Source organism: Mangifera indica, chromosome 2 (assembly GCF_011075055.1).
Source record: "Mangifera indica cultivar Alphonso chromosome 2, CATAS_Mindica_2.1, whole genome shotgun sequence".
NCBI lineage: Eukaryota > Viridiplantae > Streptophyta > Magnoliopsida > Sapindales > Anacardiaceae > Mangifera > Mangifera indica.
Window position 1 is genome coordinate 16,012,587 of NC_058138.1, and position 16,811 is coordinate 16,029,397.

The 16,811-nt window shown below is 31.4% G+C and overlaps 1 protein-coding gene across 4 annotated transcripts; it reads left to right on the forward strand.

Moving 5' to 3' along the window:
- The first annotated feature begins 549 nt into the window (after window positions 1–549).
- LOC123198799 (UPF0481 protein At3g47200-like) lies at window positions 550–12,736 on the forward strand. Of its 4 annotated transcripts, none has more exons than XM_044613586.1 (3): window positions 550–753; window positions 2,716–2,788; window positions 2,866–4,357. In XM_044613586.1, the coding sequence occupies exon 3, from the start codon at window positions 2,894–2,896 to the stop codon at window positions 4,181–4,183; it is 1,290 nt and encodes a 429-aa protein (XP_044469521.1). In that variant the 5' UTR covers window positions 550–753; window positions 2,716–2,788; window positions 2,866–2,893; the 3' UTR covers window positions 4,184–4,357. The 4 variants fall into 4 exon arrangements, 2 of the variants coding, with proteins under 2 accessions (XP_044469521.1, XP_044469514.1); XM_044613579.1 differs by having other exon boundaries at window positions 2,890–4,357; XR_006498157.1 differs by lacking the exons at window positions 2,716–2,788; window positions 2,866–4,357 and adding exons at window positions 11,728–11,800; window positions 12,602–12,736.
- The last annotated feature ends 4,075 nt before the right edge of the window (window positions 12,737–16,811 follow it).

The window sequence follows — 16,811 nt, forward strand, 5'->3', positions numbered from 1 at the left end:
CACCAGAGGAAGAGACAACACCAAAAGGGAGAGAGATTGGCCATCATTCACTAAAAATTCACCAGCAAAATTCAAAAACTCTAGATAGGAGGGAAATATTACTTTTCAAAATATAATTTTGAGAAAAAATTATTAATTTTTTAAATTAAAGGGGTAAAATGATATCAATTTTTATTTTTTAAATATTATTATTAAATAACGATTTTACCTTTAACTTTAAAAAATTTAGTAGATTTTACTTAATTGGTTCATCGATGAGTGTTTGAGTTTTTAAAAGTTGAAAAATAAGAATTTGAGATTTCACTACACCGTGGGTGGGAATAAGTCTTCAAGTTTTTAATTTTGTAATCCACTCTCTTCATCGGAACAGAGTCTTCTAATAGCGTGGAATTTTTCAACTTGACGACGATGAGTAGAAAAATAGATTTTCCTGTTTTTAAGGGCAAGAAGTCATTGCATCGAAGTTTGGGTGGTACATGGTTATTCAGACCCGTTGACCCTAACCAGGAGTAGCAATAGCCCCAAGAAATGAGCGATTCTTACCATTTTGTAATCAAAGTACATACTGGTTCTCGGAGGAAATATGTTGGTTTAGCAGAAACAACTGAAGGGTTTCAGTTGATCCTCTCCAGAGAATTAGATGGTCTTTTAGAACAGTTATTTGGTAGGTTACATTGGTGAAGCTACTAGGAAGCCTACAAACTCAAGAATGGAGAAGAATTTGAAGAAATGACCTTCAATCTCTGACCCCAGGTTAGGCAACTTCAACTTCATTAACTGTTTATGCTATGTGTTCATATTTTTTTTGTTTTGGTTGAAGTTAAAATTTGAGAATCGTAATAATATATGTATCTTTTGAAAGTTGAAACCTTTATGTTGATGAATGAGAGAAAAACTTTCTTTTATTTACCGCATTATATGTATTTTTTGTGAACAAAAAAGATGCTAATTTATATAAGCAGCATAAAATTTTTCTTTGAATATGTAATGCACGACATTTTGTCTATGTAAACTCCTTAAGCACACTGTTTATAGATTTGTGATTTTAGGAAATCTATCTAAACTTCTTCACATGATTGGCAGTTTAAAAGGTCTGAGATTTCTTTGTTAAAACCATAAATGGGCAAATATTGCCTAACAAAGTCTATTTTCAAGGGCTCATTTTGCCTACATGAACTCTAGGATATATATGGATTAATCAGAAATAGCCTTCAATATCACTACTAAAGTGCTTATTCTTGTATTGGTTAATTTGGTATATTTTAATTGATGCTAATGATCTTCATGTATCAGCTGGTAATAGGTAACCATTTGGCTGGAAGTAAGGCTGGACTCGAATCGAGTCCGTTTAAGCTCGAGCTCAGTTTGAACTAGCCCGAAACGAGCCAGCCCGAAATGAGCTCGGTCGAGTTCAAGCTCGAGCTCGAGCTGCTTGCTAAATTTTTCAATTAAAAATTTTGATATAAAACGACGTCGTTTTGACTAAAAGATATTAAAACAACGTTGTTTTAATAATGAAAAACAAGTCGAGCTTAATTTGAACCAAGTTCGAGCTTGGCTTTCATGAGCTCAAACTCGAACTCGAACTCGAACTCAGCTATATATAAACCGAGCCGAACTTAAGCTCGAGCTCGGCTCGACTCTAATCTAGCCCTTGGAAGGTTATTACAGTGCTTATAATTAAGGCCAAAGGACTATTTCCCACCTAAGGTATACTAAAATATCAAGTTTCCACTATTTATCTTTGATAATACTAAACACCCACCCATGAGCAGTTAAAATTAATGGTGGTGAGGGTAAAATCGTTATTTTCTTTTTAATATTAAAAATAAACTAAAATATAATCTAATTTTGTCTCCCTAAACTTTAAAAACTAAAATTTTTTCCTAACCTAAGTTTTCAAAAATGGCAGTTTCACCCTAGGGTTTCATTTTGAAATCTCCGACGACATCTCCGGCTCCATTGCCGACGGCCTCTCCCTCCCGAAATATCCTCTCCTTCCGACGATCTCTTTCCTCCTATTTGGAGACCTGATCGGTGTTGGAGACGCCTTGGGAGACGAAAAATTTCGTCGGGGCTTCATCTTCCCAGATAAAGACAACAACTTTGTCTTCGTCTAGGAAGACAATTGTCTTCCTAGAAGAAGACCTTTGAGAAGAAGACAGTTTCGTCTTCGTTTGGGAAGACGAAGAACTTCGTCGACGAAGTTCTTCGTCTCCTAAGGAGTTTCCAACGTCGATCGGGTTTCCAAATGAGAGGAAAGAGATCGTCGGAAGGAGAGGACGTCGGCAATGAAACCGGAGATGTTGTCGGAGATTTCAAAACGAAACCCTAGGGTGAAATTGCTATTTTTCAAAACCTAGACTGAAGAAAACTTTTAGTTTTTTAAGTTTAGGGGGGTCAAAAAAAGATAAAATTTCAAAGAGTTAGGGTTCCGTTAATTTTAATTGCTCATGGGTGGGTGTTTGATATTATCAAAGATAAATGGTGGACACTTAACATTTCAGCATACCTTGGGTGGGACATAGTCGATTGACCTATAATTAATGAAAAAATGACAGTTGTTTACTACAAAATGTGTCGGTGGATATCAGCTGGCTATATATAATCTCCTTCTTGCAAAGTTGTGTAAATGCTAGTGATGTTCACTAATTTTCCCTGTTTAAAGTAAAAACAATCAACCAAATTTATTATAGTGGGTATATTTTAATGTAGAAAGTAAAAAAGAAGCAGAGGAAGGATACACAGTTTGAGCTAGCTGTGGCATTCGGGTGCGGGAGGAACTCAGGTCAGGACTCTGATAATTAGTCTATACTGTTGTTTTATTTATTTCGACGTATGTATGAAAAATGGTTATCTGTCTAGTGTTGATCTTAACTAATTGATTAGGACAATGAGTTTGGAGATGATAAGTGGTTTGATTAAAGATGAGGATGAGAGACAGTTGCTAATTAACATAAAGCATAAATTAGAGCCTGCTCCTAGCTGTTCCATTTACCGGGTGCCCAGAAGCCTTCGGATATTGAATGCAAAAGCTTACACTCCCCAGATAATTTCAATTGGCCCTCTTCATTATGGGAAAGAAGAGTTAGTTGACATGGAGAAACAAAAGAACCGATACATGGAAAGTTTTTTAAATCGGATAACTATTGAGCAATGGGACCAAATATTAACCTTTGTTAAAGACAATGAACAACATATTCGCAATTGCTATGAAGAGACCTTTAATCTGGGGAGTACTGAATTTGTAGGAATGATTCTATATGATGCTGTCTTCATTATGGAGCTTTTCTGGAGATATTACAGGCGTGATCTTTATTTTGAAAGTGATTTTTTGCTTAATAGAATGGCATCATATTGTAGTTTAGGCATGGATTTGCTACTGCTCGAAAATCAACTTCCATACTTCGTTCTTGAGAAATTATATAACTTAGCTTTTGTAAACCCTCATTATCCCACCTTCATGGATCTTTCTTCCATTTATTTCAGCAAGTTAATGTTTGATGTCCACACGCCTCAAGAGGTGGTAGTTATACATTTCACTGATTTGATAAGAACTTCTCTATTAAATAACTACCCGAAGGTGGAGTATGCAAGGGGCATTGTGGGTTTACCTTGTGCAGTGAAGTTGCAAGAGTCAGGAATAAAGTTTAAGGGGATTGAAAGAGAATGCTTACTTGACATAAGATTGGAAAAGCGAAAGCAGAGAAATATTCCATTCTTCCAAGTACATGAGTTGCAAATACCAATGTTGATAGTAAATGAACATACAGAGACTTTTTTTAGGAATATAATGGCTTTGGAGCAGTGCCACTACTCAAGGGATACTCGGATATGCAATTACATTCATCTAATGGATACTTTTATTGATACTGAGAAAGATGTGGATTTGCTTGTTGGAAAGAGAATTATTAACAATTGTTTTGGCGACAGTGCTTCAGTAACAAATATGTTTAACAAACTTGGTTTACAAATTAGTATGCCTGGCACTTGTTACTATGAGCTTGGTGAGGAGCTAAAAGCACATTTTAATAATCCTTTGAACCATGCCAAGGCCACCTTGAAAAGGGTGTATTTCAGTAATCCTTGGAAAGGCACAGCAACTGTTGCAGCAGTTACACTCCTCTTGCTCACCGTGATACAAACCATATGTTCTATGAGGCAAGCCAATTGGATAGTGTAATTTTGAACTTCAAAGTTTTCCATTATATCTGATAATGTGTACTAATCATGGATGGGGAATTGGGATAATTTGTTTTGTTTGAAGTTATAATTTGTGAATATCATAGTATTCCATCTCTTGAATTCTTTATGTTGGTGAATAATGTACCAAGACTGTGGGTAGTTCGGTGACCGAGTTGGGTTTTCATGATTTTGTTTATATGATCTCTTTGCATACATAGTCATTCTCTTATGCAGACATCTTGATTGTTTCTGCACTTGAAAATGTTCATTTACATGCGTATACGCTTCATATTCAACCCCATCTATTGCTGCTCTAGGACTGTGTCTATTGTTGCTCTAGGACCCTGTCAAATTTCCATAAACATGTGCTAGCATGAAGCAATTTTTTACCATTCTCCAGTAATTATTAATCCATACATTCTTAAATATCAGTCATTTTGGCTGTGACAAAGTTTAGACTTTTCACGGTCATTAAAAAAAAAAAAAGGTTTAGACTTCTCATAGCAACAGATTATTTAAGAATAATCTCTCTAAGAACTTTTCCCACACCGATAATATTGAAGTATCAAAGATCCTATATAACCCGTGCTTACCTTTGCTGAAGGTCTCCAGGGTTGAGCAAAGGAACCGAGTAAAACCAGAATTGTTGGGTACTCGACGTTTTGGTTCCTGCATGAAATTGGCTTTAGCAGGTTGATTCCAATATCAAATTTTATGGATCTGGCACGATATATGGAAGGTTCTAATTTCAACCTTTTTAAGGAATCAGAACTGCCTGATAATTGGATTCAAAATCAAATTTCGGGCATCCAATGGGTTATTATTATTTTACTTCTATAAAAAAAAGACTTGTTTTGTTGAAGAACAGAGTGAGGTGGTTTTGTTAATAAACGAGAAAAATAAAAACCCTAACATTCACGCTAAATTGGATTCCTTAGCTTTACTGAATCAAATACTACTTTCCAATCATACACTCGATTTCTCCCCCTAAACCGTCGTTTTTGGCAATCAGTGAGTGAAAATTAAACCAACGCCTAAATTTAGTAGCACTGTTTCAATTTTCAATGAGGTTATTGGTATAGTTATCAATATTTTATGATACGTATTTTATAATATGATATAAGTAAAAAATAATAGATATTATAAGGTATATCAAATTAATATGATACAATAAATATATTATACAGTGCAACATAATTTTTACAATATAATATATAATACTAATACAAATTGATATATTTTAAAAGAAAATAATAATATAATAAAGGAAAATTATATTAAATATCTATTTTACCCCTTTATTAAGCAAAAATCCTTATTTCTCCTATTCTTAAGCAAAAATGCCCTAATTTTTTTTAAAATACCAAAATTACCCTTCATCACATTTATATAAACCCTCTTACTCTCACTCATTATATACACTTCTTATATCACTTAAACACTCACTCTCACTCTCATTTTTACTTAATATCATTACTACGGGTTCGTTCGAAAGGAAGAAATTCGTATTTCTGAATTCGAATAAAAAAATCAATTCGTGAAAATTACATTGAAAATAACATGTTAAGAATGAATAGATATATTAAAATACCCTAGAATGTCAATAATAAAAAAATCACTAGAAAATCTAAAAAAACAGATCTAAATTTCGAAAATTACACGTTCAAATAGCTTATAAACGAGAAAACCAAAAAATCGATCTAAAATTTCGTAATAACATCATAAAACATGTCTAAAAAAGCATCATAATTATAAATATCAAATTTAAAAACTATATATAAAAAAGTCTAGCTTAGTTACAAACAAGCTCAAAATCATAAAAACCAAAAATCATAAATTTGATAAAACAAAAAAACTACTTAATAGACACTAAAATAGTTTCATTTTGGCCTCCAAATTTGGCACAACTAGCAAAACTGGTTGTCGTTATAGAGCTCAAAATGAGCTTCGCGTTGATATATTACAGGCCCCGTAACTCCTCCTGGATCAAAAGTTATGGTCATTCAAAATTGTCCTCATATAGGCCCTATAGTTTTAAAAAAGTTAATTTCCACCCAATGGTTTAGTGTAAAATTTCCCACGGACCCCCATGAATCTCCCCTTTTCCCCCCTCCCCCTAAAATTTTGCAAAAGTTAATTTTCCCCTACCCCATGGGCCCCCGTGAGGGGTTACTGCAGCATCGACAGATCTAACCCATTTTTTAACCAAAAATTGTCATTTCAGCCTCTAATTTCAATACAAATTAAATCTACACATCCAATAACACAAAACCCCTCAAGAAATTCAAGCAAAACAACCAAGAATCAAAACATTTATGTATTATTCAAAATTGAAATCCTAAACATTCAAACCTCAAAATCTCCCTCAAATCTTAATAATCCTAACAATAAATTGATTCAAACAAGAAGTGGGATGATGTACTATCTTTATTTGTCATTTTCGGTTGTCGAAAAACATGAAAAGTCATCAAAAAAGATGAAAATCCGTTGCGCCCGTGGAAGACCCATGGGAGATTTGAATTTTCTTTGATTTTAAACAGTAAATCCATGGGAAATGTGAGGTTTATATATAAAGGCAGTTTGGTTATTTCCCAAATTGAGGACATTTTTGCTTAAATCTTAGAGTTTTAGGTAATTTCACTTAACACCCTCTAATTTTGGATATTTATTATAATTTCCCCATAATAAAAGTATATATGAAACTCTTAAATTTTTAAGATGTTTGTGATATTTTCTAAAATGATAATATATCAATTATATATATTTTTTTTAAAAAGTTGTATCATATAATATAATATAATATATTTTGAAACATAATATAAAAATTAAAATTTTAATACATAATATAATACACAATTCGATTACTTGTCTGTCAGCGGTTCCTGCGTGAACTTTGGTGGCTTCGTGATTTTTTATTGTATATTTATGGTATGCACGTCAGCAATGTACACAATTACCTTTAAGGAGCCCAAATTTTAAAGATTTGAATATTTTATATGTGAGTTTGCAAATACCAAAAATCTCATATAAGAAGAAAAAAAAAAGGCCAAACGACTATTGCCCACCCAAACTATGTTGAAATATCAAAGTTCCCCCCCATTAACTATGGAAATACCATTTACCCACCCATGAGCAATTAAAATTAATGGTTGTAAGGGTAAAATCATAATTTTATATTTAATATTAAAAATAAACTTAAATATGATTTCATATCCTCTCGTAAATTTAAAAAACTAACTTTTATTCCCTAAACCAAGTTTGAAAAGATCACATTTCCCCCCTAGGATTTATTTCCAAACCCATTCACTTTCTTCGGTGCCATCATTGGTCGTCGCTCCCTCTCGACAGTTTCTCTTCCACCGACGGCCCATCTCAACCCTGTCCCAACCCATCCGACATTGAGAAACGTCGTTTGGGAAGAAAAATTGTCTTCCCAAACGATAAAGATGAGATAATCTCGTTTTTGTGGTCTAGGAAGATGATCGTCTTCTCAGACAAAGACGAGATGACTCGTCATCCTCTGGGAAGATGATCGTCTTCTCAGACATTATATGGAAAATCCTAATTTCAACCTTTTTAAGGAATCAAAACTGCATGAGAATTGGATTCAAAATGAAATTTTGGGCATCCAATGGATTATTATATTATTATTATTATTTTTCTTCTATAAAAAATAAACTTGTTTTGTTGAAGAACAGAGTGCGGTGGATTTGTTAATAAACGAGAAAAATAAAAACCCTAACATTCACCCTAAATTGGATTTCTTAGCTTTACTGAATCAAATACTATTTTCCAATCATACACTCGATTTCTCCCCCTAAACCGTCGTTTTTCGCAATCAGTGAGTGAAAATCAAACCAGCCCCTAAATTTAGTAGCATTGTTTCAATTTTCAATGTTGTTGACATAGTTAACAATATCTTATTATATGTTTTTTATAATACGATATAAATAAAAAATATATATAATATTTTTACTTATATGATATAATATAATTTTTATAATATGATATATAATATCGATATAAATTGATACACTTTTAAAGAAAATAATAATATAATAAAAGTATATATAAAAAATCATAAATTTTTTAAAATATTTCTGATATTTTTTAAAATAATTTTATATTAATTATATTTTATTGTTTTAAAAACTGTATCATATAATATAATAAAACATTTGATATATAATATAAAAATTAAATTTTTAATACATAATATAACACACAATTTGATTACTGTCAACAATTCCTGCGTGAACTTTGGTGGCTTCGTGATTTTATATTGTATATTTGTACACAATTGCCTTTAAAGAACCCAAATTTTGAAGATTGAATTTTTTATAAGTGAGTTTGTAAATACCAAAAATCTCATATAGGAAGAAAAAAAAAAAAAGTCGAATGAAGGCTAGACAAATATTAGATTCTGGCTCAAATACAATATTTAAACAAAGCTAATGAAATTTTCTACAAAACACACAAAATCTTAAGTTGCAAAGTTAGAAAGTTTATCTCCTGCTCCGTTATAGCCTTTCAAAAAAAATTCAGAAGAAGTCGGAAACTTCCAGGTGGGTTTGATTGGAAGTATAAAAGAATTTTTTTTTATTAACTTATGTTTAATTATTTATATTATTTTATTTGATTAATAAATTGTAAAACATTCTAATTAAATCAAGTTTGAATATAAGTTAACTCAAATTCGATTTAAATAATTTTAAAGATAATTTAAATTCAATTTAAATTCGTTAAAATATTCAGAGTGATGGTTCATAATATAAATTTATTATTCAAATTCATAACTTGAATTTCACCGCTCAATTTTTTAGCCTGAATTTGTCAGAAACATATATTTATAATCTATCGATCATAGCCACACTAAAGTTCAAAGAAAAAAAGATAAAGTGGTGGGAGAGATATGAAGAGAAAATGATTCTCTCATACTCTCTGTCGACTGGATTCTTTTCTCAGAAGCTCTCTTTCTCTTTTGTTCGTAAACAAAAGTTTAGTGAAATATTTTTTATTTCTGTTGTCCCTTGTTTGTGTAAAAGAAAGAGGCAAAAAGTATGAGAGAAAGTGAGGTTAAAGAATGAAGAAAATGGTGAAGAGAGAAAGTGATAAAGAGGAAGGGACAAAAACGGTGGAGGAGAGAGTGAGAAATTTTATTTGGGTAGAGAGAGATTCTGTTTTAAAGTTGAGTGAGGGTGTAGGAAGAAGAAAAATTAGACATTAAGATATTAATTCAAAATAACTTTTTTTTTTGGTCTTTTATACATATATATTTTTTTATTACACAAATATAATATCTTTTAATTTAATTTTATCTTTAAAAAATTTAAAATTTAAGATTAAACGGATAGATTTATCAGATGAATTGGTGGATCGATCATGATCGACCAACTAAACACCTAACCAACTAATTTTTAAAAATAAGTTGATTGGTTAAGTGTTTGGTCGGTTAGCCAATCACCTGATCAATTAATTTTTTAAAAATAATTTGGTTAGTTAGATGTCTGAGCGTTGGGCAATCTTTCCACCGTCAAAGTTGTCAAAAAATTTTATATTTTTATCTCATATTTCAACTTTGGCTTGGTGATTTTACACTTGGTTGAGTAAGTCTCAGATTGAATAAATATAAAATCTAAGAGTATTTTAAATATTTTATATTTTTAATTTTATATATATATATATATATATATATATATATATATATATATATATATATATATATATATATATAAACTAACTAAGCTATAACTGAATCGGCTCATATGTGCAATAAATATACAGCATCCCAAAAATCAAAAGACTAATAAATGTCCTGCAACTACAATTATACAAAACCAAACCGATTCAGTTAATATTCAGGCCTATTGATAAGTAATAATCTGATAATTGTTATAAACAGTTTGAACGATATTGTTCGCTTTAGGTTTTAGGCCTGTATGACTTTAAAATACGTCATATAAGTTACGGGTTTCTGACCCTTGCTTATATATACGTTCGATGAATTACACAGGAGTGATGTAGAACTTCAGATCACAACAATAATTTTATTATTACTTATATATTATATGTTAAAAAGTTATCAATTTGGTTATCGTTAACTAAAATTTTTTTTACAAAATTCAAAATCTTTAACTTTTTAAAATTTAATTTTGAAAAAAAAAATTAATTTTTTAAATTAAAAAGATAAAATAATATCAATTTTTATTTTTTAAATATTATTATTAAGTAATGATTTTACTCTAAATTATACAAAATTTAACAAATTTTAGTTTATCTAAAGTTATTTAGATTTTTTAAAATTAGAAAAATGAGGATTTTAGATTCCACTATCCCTTAGTGGGAACAAGCCTTCCAGTTTTTAATTTTGTAATCCACTCTCTTCGTCGGAGCAGAGTCTTCTAATAGCGTGGAATTTTTCAACTTGACGACGATGAGTAGAAAAATAGATTTTCGTGTTTTTAAGGGCAAGAATTAGTGCATCGAAGTTTGGGTGGCATGGTAATTCAGCCCCGTTGACGTTGACCGTAACCAGGACTAGCAATAGCCCCAAGAATTGAGCGATTCTTACCTTTTTGTAATCAAAGTACATACTGGTTCTCGGAGGAAATATGTTGGTTTAGCAGAAACAACTGAAGGGTTTCAATTGATCCTCTCCAGAGAATTAGATGGTCTTTTAGAACAGTTATTTGGAAGGTTACATTGGTGAAGGTACTAGGAAGCCTACAAACTTAAGAAGGGAGAAGAATTTGAAGAAATGACCTTCAATCTCTGACCCCAGGTTAGGCAACTTCAACTTCATTAACTGTTTATGCTATGTGTTCATATTTTTTTTGTTTTGGTTGAAGTTAAAATTTGAGAATCGTAATAATATATGTATCTTTTGAAAGTTGAAACCTTTATGTTGATGAATGATAGAAAAACTTTCTTTTATTTACCGCATTATATGTATTTTTTGTGAACAAAAAAGATGCTAATTTATATAAGCAGCATAAAATTTTTCTTTGAATATGTAATGCACGACATTTTGTCTATGCAAACTCCTTAAGCACACTGTTTATAGTTTGTGATTTTAGGAAATCTATCTAAACTTCTCCACAAGATTGGCAGTTTAAAAGGTCTGAGATTTCTTTGTTAAAACCACAAATGGGCAAATACTGCCTAACGAAGTCTACTTTCAAGGGCTCATTTTGCCTACATGAACTCTAGGATATATATGGATTAATCAGAAAAATAGCCTTCAATAACACTATTAAAGTGCTTATTCTTGTATTGGTTAATTTGGTATATTTTAATTGATGCTAATGATCTTCATGTGTCAGATGGTAATAGGCAACCGTTTGGCTTGATGGTTATTACAGTGCTTATAATTAATGAAAAAATGACAGTTGTTTACTACAAAATGAGTAGGTGGATATCAGCTGGCTATATATAATCTCCTTCTTGGAAGGTTGTGTAAATGCTAGTGATGTTCACTAATTTTCCCTGTTTAAAGTAAAAACAATCAACCAAATTTATTATAGTGGGTATATTTTAATGTAGAAAGTAAAAAAGAAGCAGAGGAAGGATACACGGTTTGAGCTAGCTGTGGCATTCGGGTGCACGAGGAACTCAGGTCAGGACTCTGATAATTAGTCTATACTGTTGTTTTATTTATTTCGACATATGTATGAAAAATGGTTATCTGTCTAGTGTTGATCTTAACTAATTGATTAGGACAATGAGTTTGGAGATGATAAATGGTTTGATTAAAGATGAGGATGAGAGACAGTTGCTAATTAACATAAAGCATAAATTAGAGCCTGCTCCTAGCTGTTCCATTTACCGGGTGCCCAGAAGCCTTCGGATATTGAATGCAAAAGCTTACACTCCCGAGATAATTTCAATTGGCCCTCTTCATTATGGGAAAGAAGAGTTAGTTGACATGGAGAAACAAAAAAAACGATACATGGATAGATTTCTAAATCGGATAACCATTGAGCAATGGGACCAAATATTAACCTTTATTAAAGACAATGAACAGCATATTCGCAATTGCTATGAAGAGACCTTTAATTTGGGGAGTATTGAATTTGTAGTGATGATTCTATATGATGTTGTCTTCATTATGGAGCTTTTCTGGAGATGTTACATTCGTGATCATTATTTTAAAAGTGATTTTTTGCTTAATAGAATGGCATCATATTTTAGTTTACGCAAGGATTTGCTACTGCTCGAAAATCAACTTCCATATTTCGTACTTGAGAAATTATATAACTTAGCTTTTGTAAACCCTCATTATCCCACCTTCATGGATCTTTCTTCCATTTATTTCAGCAAGTTAATGTCTGGTGTCCACATGCCTCAAGAGGTGGTAGTTATACATTTCACTGATTTGATAAGAACTGCTCTATTAAATAACTACCCGATGGTGCAGGATGCAAGGGGCGTTGTGGGTTTACCTTGTGCAGTGAAGTTGCAAGAGTCAGGAATAAAGTTTAAGGGGATTAAAAGAGAATGCTTACTTGACATAAGACTTGAAAAGCGAAGGCAGAGAAATATTCCATTCTTCCAAGTACATGAGTTGCAAATACCAGTGTTGATTGTAAATGAACATACAGAAACATTTTTTAGGAATATAATGGCTTTGGAGCAGTGTCACTACTCACGGGATCCTCGGATATGCAGTTACGTTCTTCTAATGGATGCTTTAATTGATACAAATAAAGATGTGGATTTGCTCATTGGAAAGGGAATTATTAGGAATTGTTTTGGCGACAGTGCTTCGATAACAAATATGTTTAACAAACTTGGTTTACAAATTATTATGCCTGGCACTTGTTACTATGGGCTTGGTGAGGAGCTAAAAGCACAGTTTAATAATCCTTTGAACCATGCCAAGGCCACCTTGAAAAGGGTGTATTTCAGTAATCCTTGGAAAGGCACAGCAACTGTTGCTGCAATTACACTCCTCTTGCTCACTGTGATACAAACCATATGTTCTATGAGGCAAGCCAATTGGATAGTGTAATTTTGAAGTTTTCCATTATATCTGATAATGTGTACTAATCATGGATGGGGAATTGGGATCTTTTGTTTTGTTTGAAGTAATAATTTTTGAATATTATAGTATTCTATCTCTTGAATTCTTTATGTTGGTGAATAATGTACCAAGACTGTGGGTAGTTCGGTGACCGAGTTGGGTTGTTACGATTGTGTTTATATGATCTCTTTGCATACATAGTCATTCTCTTATGCAGACATCTTGATTGTTTCTGCACTTGAAAATGTTCATTTACATGCATATACGCTGCATTATGTTTTATGAACAAGTGATGCTCAATAAAAATATCATTAAACCTCCATAAGTTTAAAGCTTCATGATGCATCCCCATCTATTGCTGCTCCGGGACTGTGTCTATTGTTGCTCTAGGAGCCTGTCAAATTTCCATAAACATGTGCTAGCATGAAGCAATTTTTTACCATTCTCCAGTAATTATTAATCCATGCATTCTTAAATATCAGTCATTTTGGCTGTGACAAAGTTTAGACTTTTCACGGTCATTAAAAAAAAAAAATGGGTTTAGACTTCTCATAGCAACAGATTATTTAAGAATAATCTCTCTAAGAACTTTTCCCACACTGATAATATTGAAGTATCAACGATCCTATATAACCCGTGCTTACCTTTGCTGAAAGTCTCTAGGGTTGAGCAAAGGAACCGAGTAGAACCAGAATTGTTGGGTACTCGACGTTTTGGTTCCTGCATGAAATTGGCTTTAGCAGGTTGATTCCAATTTCAAATTTTATGGATCTGGCATACTTTATGGAAAGTTCTAATTTCAACCTTTTTAAGGAATCAGAACTGCCTGAGAATTGGATTCAAAATCAAATTTTGGGCATCCAATGGGTTATTATTATTTTACTTCTATAAAAAATAGACTTGTTCTGTTGAAGAACAGAGTGAGGTGGTTTTGTTAATAAACGAGAAAAATAAAAACCCTAACATTCACCCTAAATTGGATTTCTTAGCTTCACTGAATCAAATACTACTTTCCAATCATACACTCGATTTCTCCGCCTAAACCGACGTTTTTTGCAATCAGCGAGTGAAAATCAAACCAACCCCTAAATTTAGTAGCACTGTTTCAATCTTCAATAAGGGTATTAATATAGTTATTAATACTTTATGATATGTGTTTTATAATATGATATAAGTAAAAAATAATATATATTATAAGGTATATCGAATTAATATGATACAATTAATATATTATATGATACAACATGATTTTTATAATATAATATATAATATTAATACAAATTGATACATTTTAAAAGAAAATAATAATATAATAAAGAAAAATTATATTAAATATCTATTTTATCCTTTTATTAAGGAAAAATGCCCATTTTTTCTATTTCGAACAAAAATGCCCTAATTTTTTTAAAATACCAAAAATACCCTTCATCACATCTATATAAACCCTCTCACTCTTACTCTCACTCTTACTCTCACTCTTATTACATATACTTCTTATATCATTTAAACACTCACTATCGCTCTCATTTTTACTTAATATCATTATTACGGGTTCGTTCAGAATGAAGAAATTTGTAATGCTGAATTCAAATTAAAAAAATCAATTCATAAAAACTATATTGAAAATAACATGTTAAGAATGAATAGATATATTGAAATACCCTAGAATGTCAATAATAAAAAAATTACTCGAAAATCTAAAAAAACATATTTAAATTTCGAAAACTACACGTTCAAATAGCTTATGAACGAGAAAACCGAAAAATCAATCTAAAATTTGATAATTACATTGTAAAACATGTCTAAAAAAGCACATTGTAATTATAAATGTCAAATTTGAAAACTACATATAAAAAAAGTCTAGCCCGGTCACAAATAAGCTTAAAATCATAAAAACCGAAAATCTTAAATTTGATAAAATAAAAAAATTGCATAATACACACTAAAACAGTTCCATTTTGGCCTCCGAATTTGGTGCAACCAACAAAGCTTTTGTCGTTATAGAGCTTGAAATGAGTTTCGCGTTGATATATTACAAGCCCCGTAACTCTTTCTAGATCAAAAGTTATGGTCGTTCAAAATTTTTCTCATATAGACCCTATAGTTTTAAAAAAGTTAATTTCCACCCAACCCACGGTTTTCTTGGACTGCCCAACAGTTTACTATAAAATTTCCCATGGACCCCCATGGATCTCCCCCTCTTCCCTCTCCCCCTAAAATTTTTAAAAAGCTAAATTTCCCCCTACCCCACGGGCCCCCGTGGGAGGTTACTGCAACGCCAGTAGATTTAACCCATTTTTCGACCAAAAATTGTCATTTCAGCCTCTAATTTCAATACAAATCAAATCTACAAATTCAATAATACAAAACTTCTCAAGAAATTCAAGCAAAACAACCAAGAATCAAAACATTTTATGCATTGTTCAAAATTGAAACCCTAAACATTCAAACCTCAAAATCTCCCTCAAATTTTAATAATCGTAACAACAAATTGATTCAAATAAGAAGTGAGATGATGTACTATCCTTATTTATCATTTTCGGTTACCGAAAAACACAAAAAGTTGACAAAAAAGACGAAAATTTGTTACACCCGTGGGAGACCCATGAGAGATTTGAATTTTCTCTGATTTTAAACAGTAAATCTATGGGAAATGTAGGGTTTATATATAACAGCAATTTGGTTATTTCTCAAATTGAGGACATTTTTGCTTAAAACTTAGAGTTTTAGACAATTTTCTTAACATCTTCTAGTTTTGGACATTTATTATAATTTCCTTATAATAAAAGTATATATGAAAACTCTTAAATTTTTAAGATGTTTGTGATTTTTTCTAAAATAATATTATATCAATTATATTTTATTTTTTTAAAATTGTATCATATAATATAATATAATATTATTTGAAACTTAATATAAAAATTAAAATTTTAATACATAATATAATACATGATTCGATTACTTGTCTGTCAAATGTTCCTGCATGAACTTTGGTGGCTTCATGATTTTATATGGTATATTTTATGTATCCACGTTAGCAATGTACATAATTGCCTTTAAGGAGCCCAAATTTTAAAGATTAAATTTTTTTTAAGTGAGTTTGTAAATACCAAAAATCTCATATAGGAAGATTTAAATATTGTATGTGAGCTAGAATCTAATACTTGCCTAGCCTTCATTTGACCTTTTTTTTTTTTGGGAAATTAAAATAATTGCCTCAAAGATTAGGGGGCAAAGCAAAATTACCCCTAAATCTTAAACATTAAATGAAAATGCCCCAAAATTTTGAAGAGACGAAAATGCCCCTCTACTCAAAATCTTCCACAACCACGCGCACCACTGTCGAACACACAAAAATAGAAATTTTGAATACACGTTTTGCATACTCGACAACTCCGATTTCATTCGGCGATTTTTCTGACATTTTAGACAACGATGATAGACAAAAAGGTTAGTAAAACAACCCTTGTCATCTCTTTATGCATTTCGTTTCATGATTTAAGCGATTTGATGTAAAATTTGGGTGTTTAGCATTAGGGTTTAGATTTGAAATTTTGGAAGAAAATGCTTGATTGTTTGCTGAATTATGTTAGAGCTTTTATGT

Bases quoted from the DNA above. Each gene is read 5' to 3' on its own strand.
- LOC123198799 (XM_044613586.1), top strand. From the start codon at position 2,894: ATGAGTTTGGAGATGATAAGTGGTTTGATTAAAGATGAGGATGAGAGA.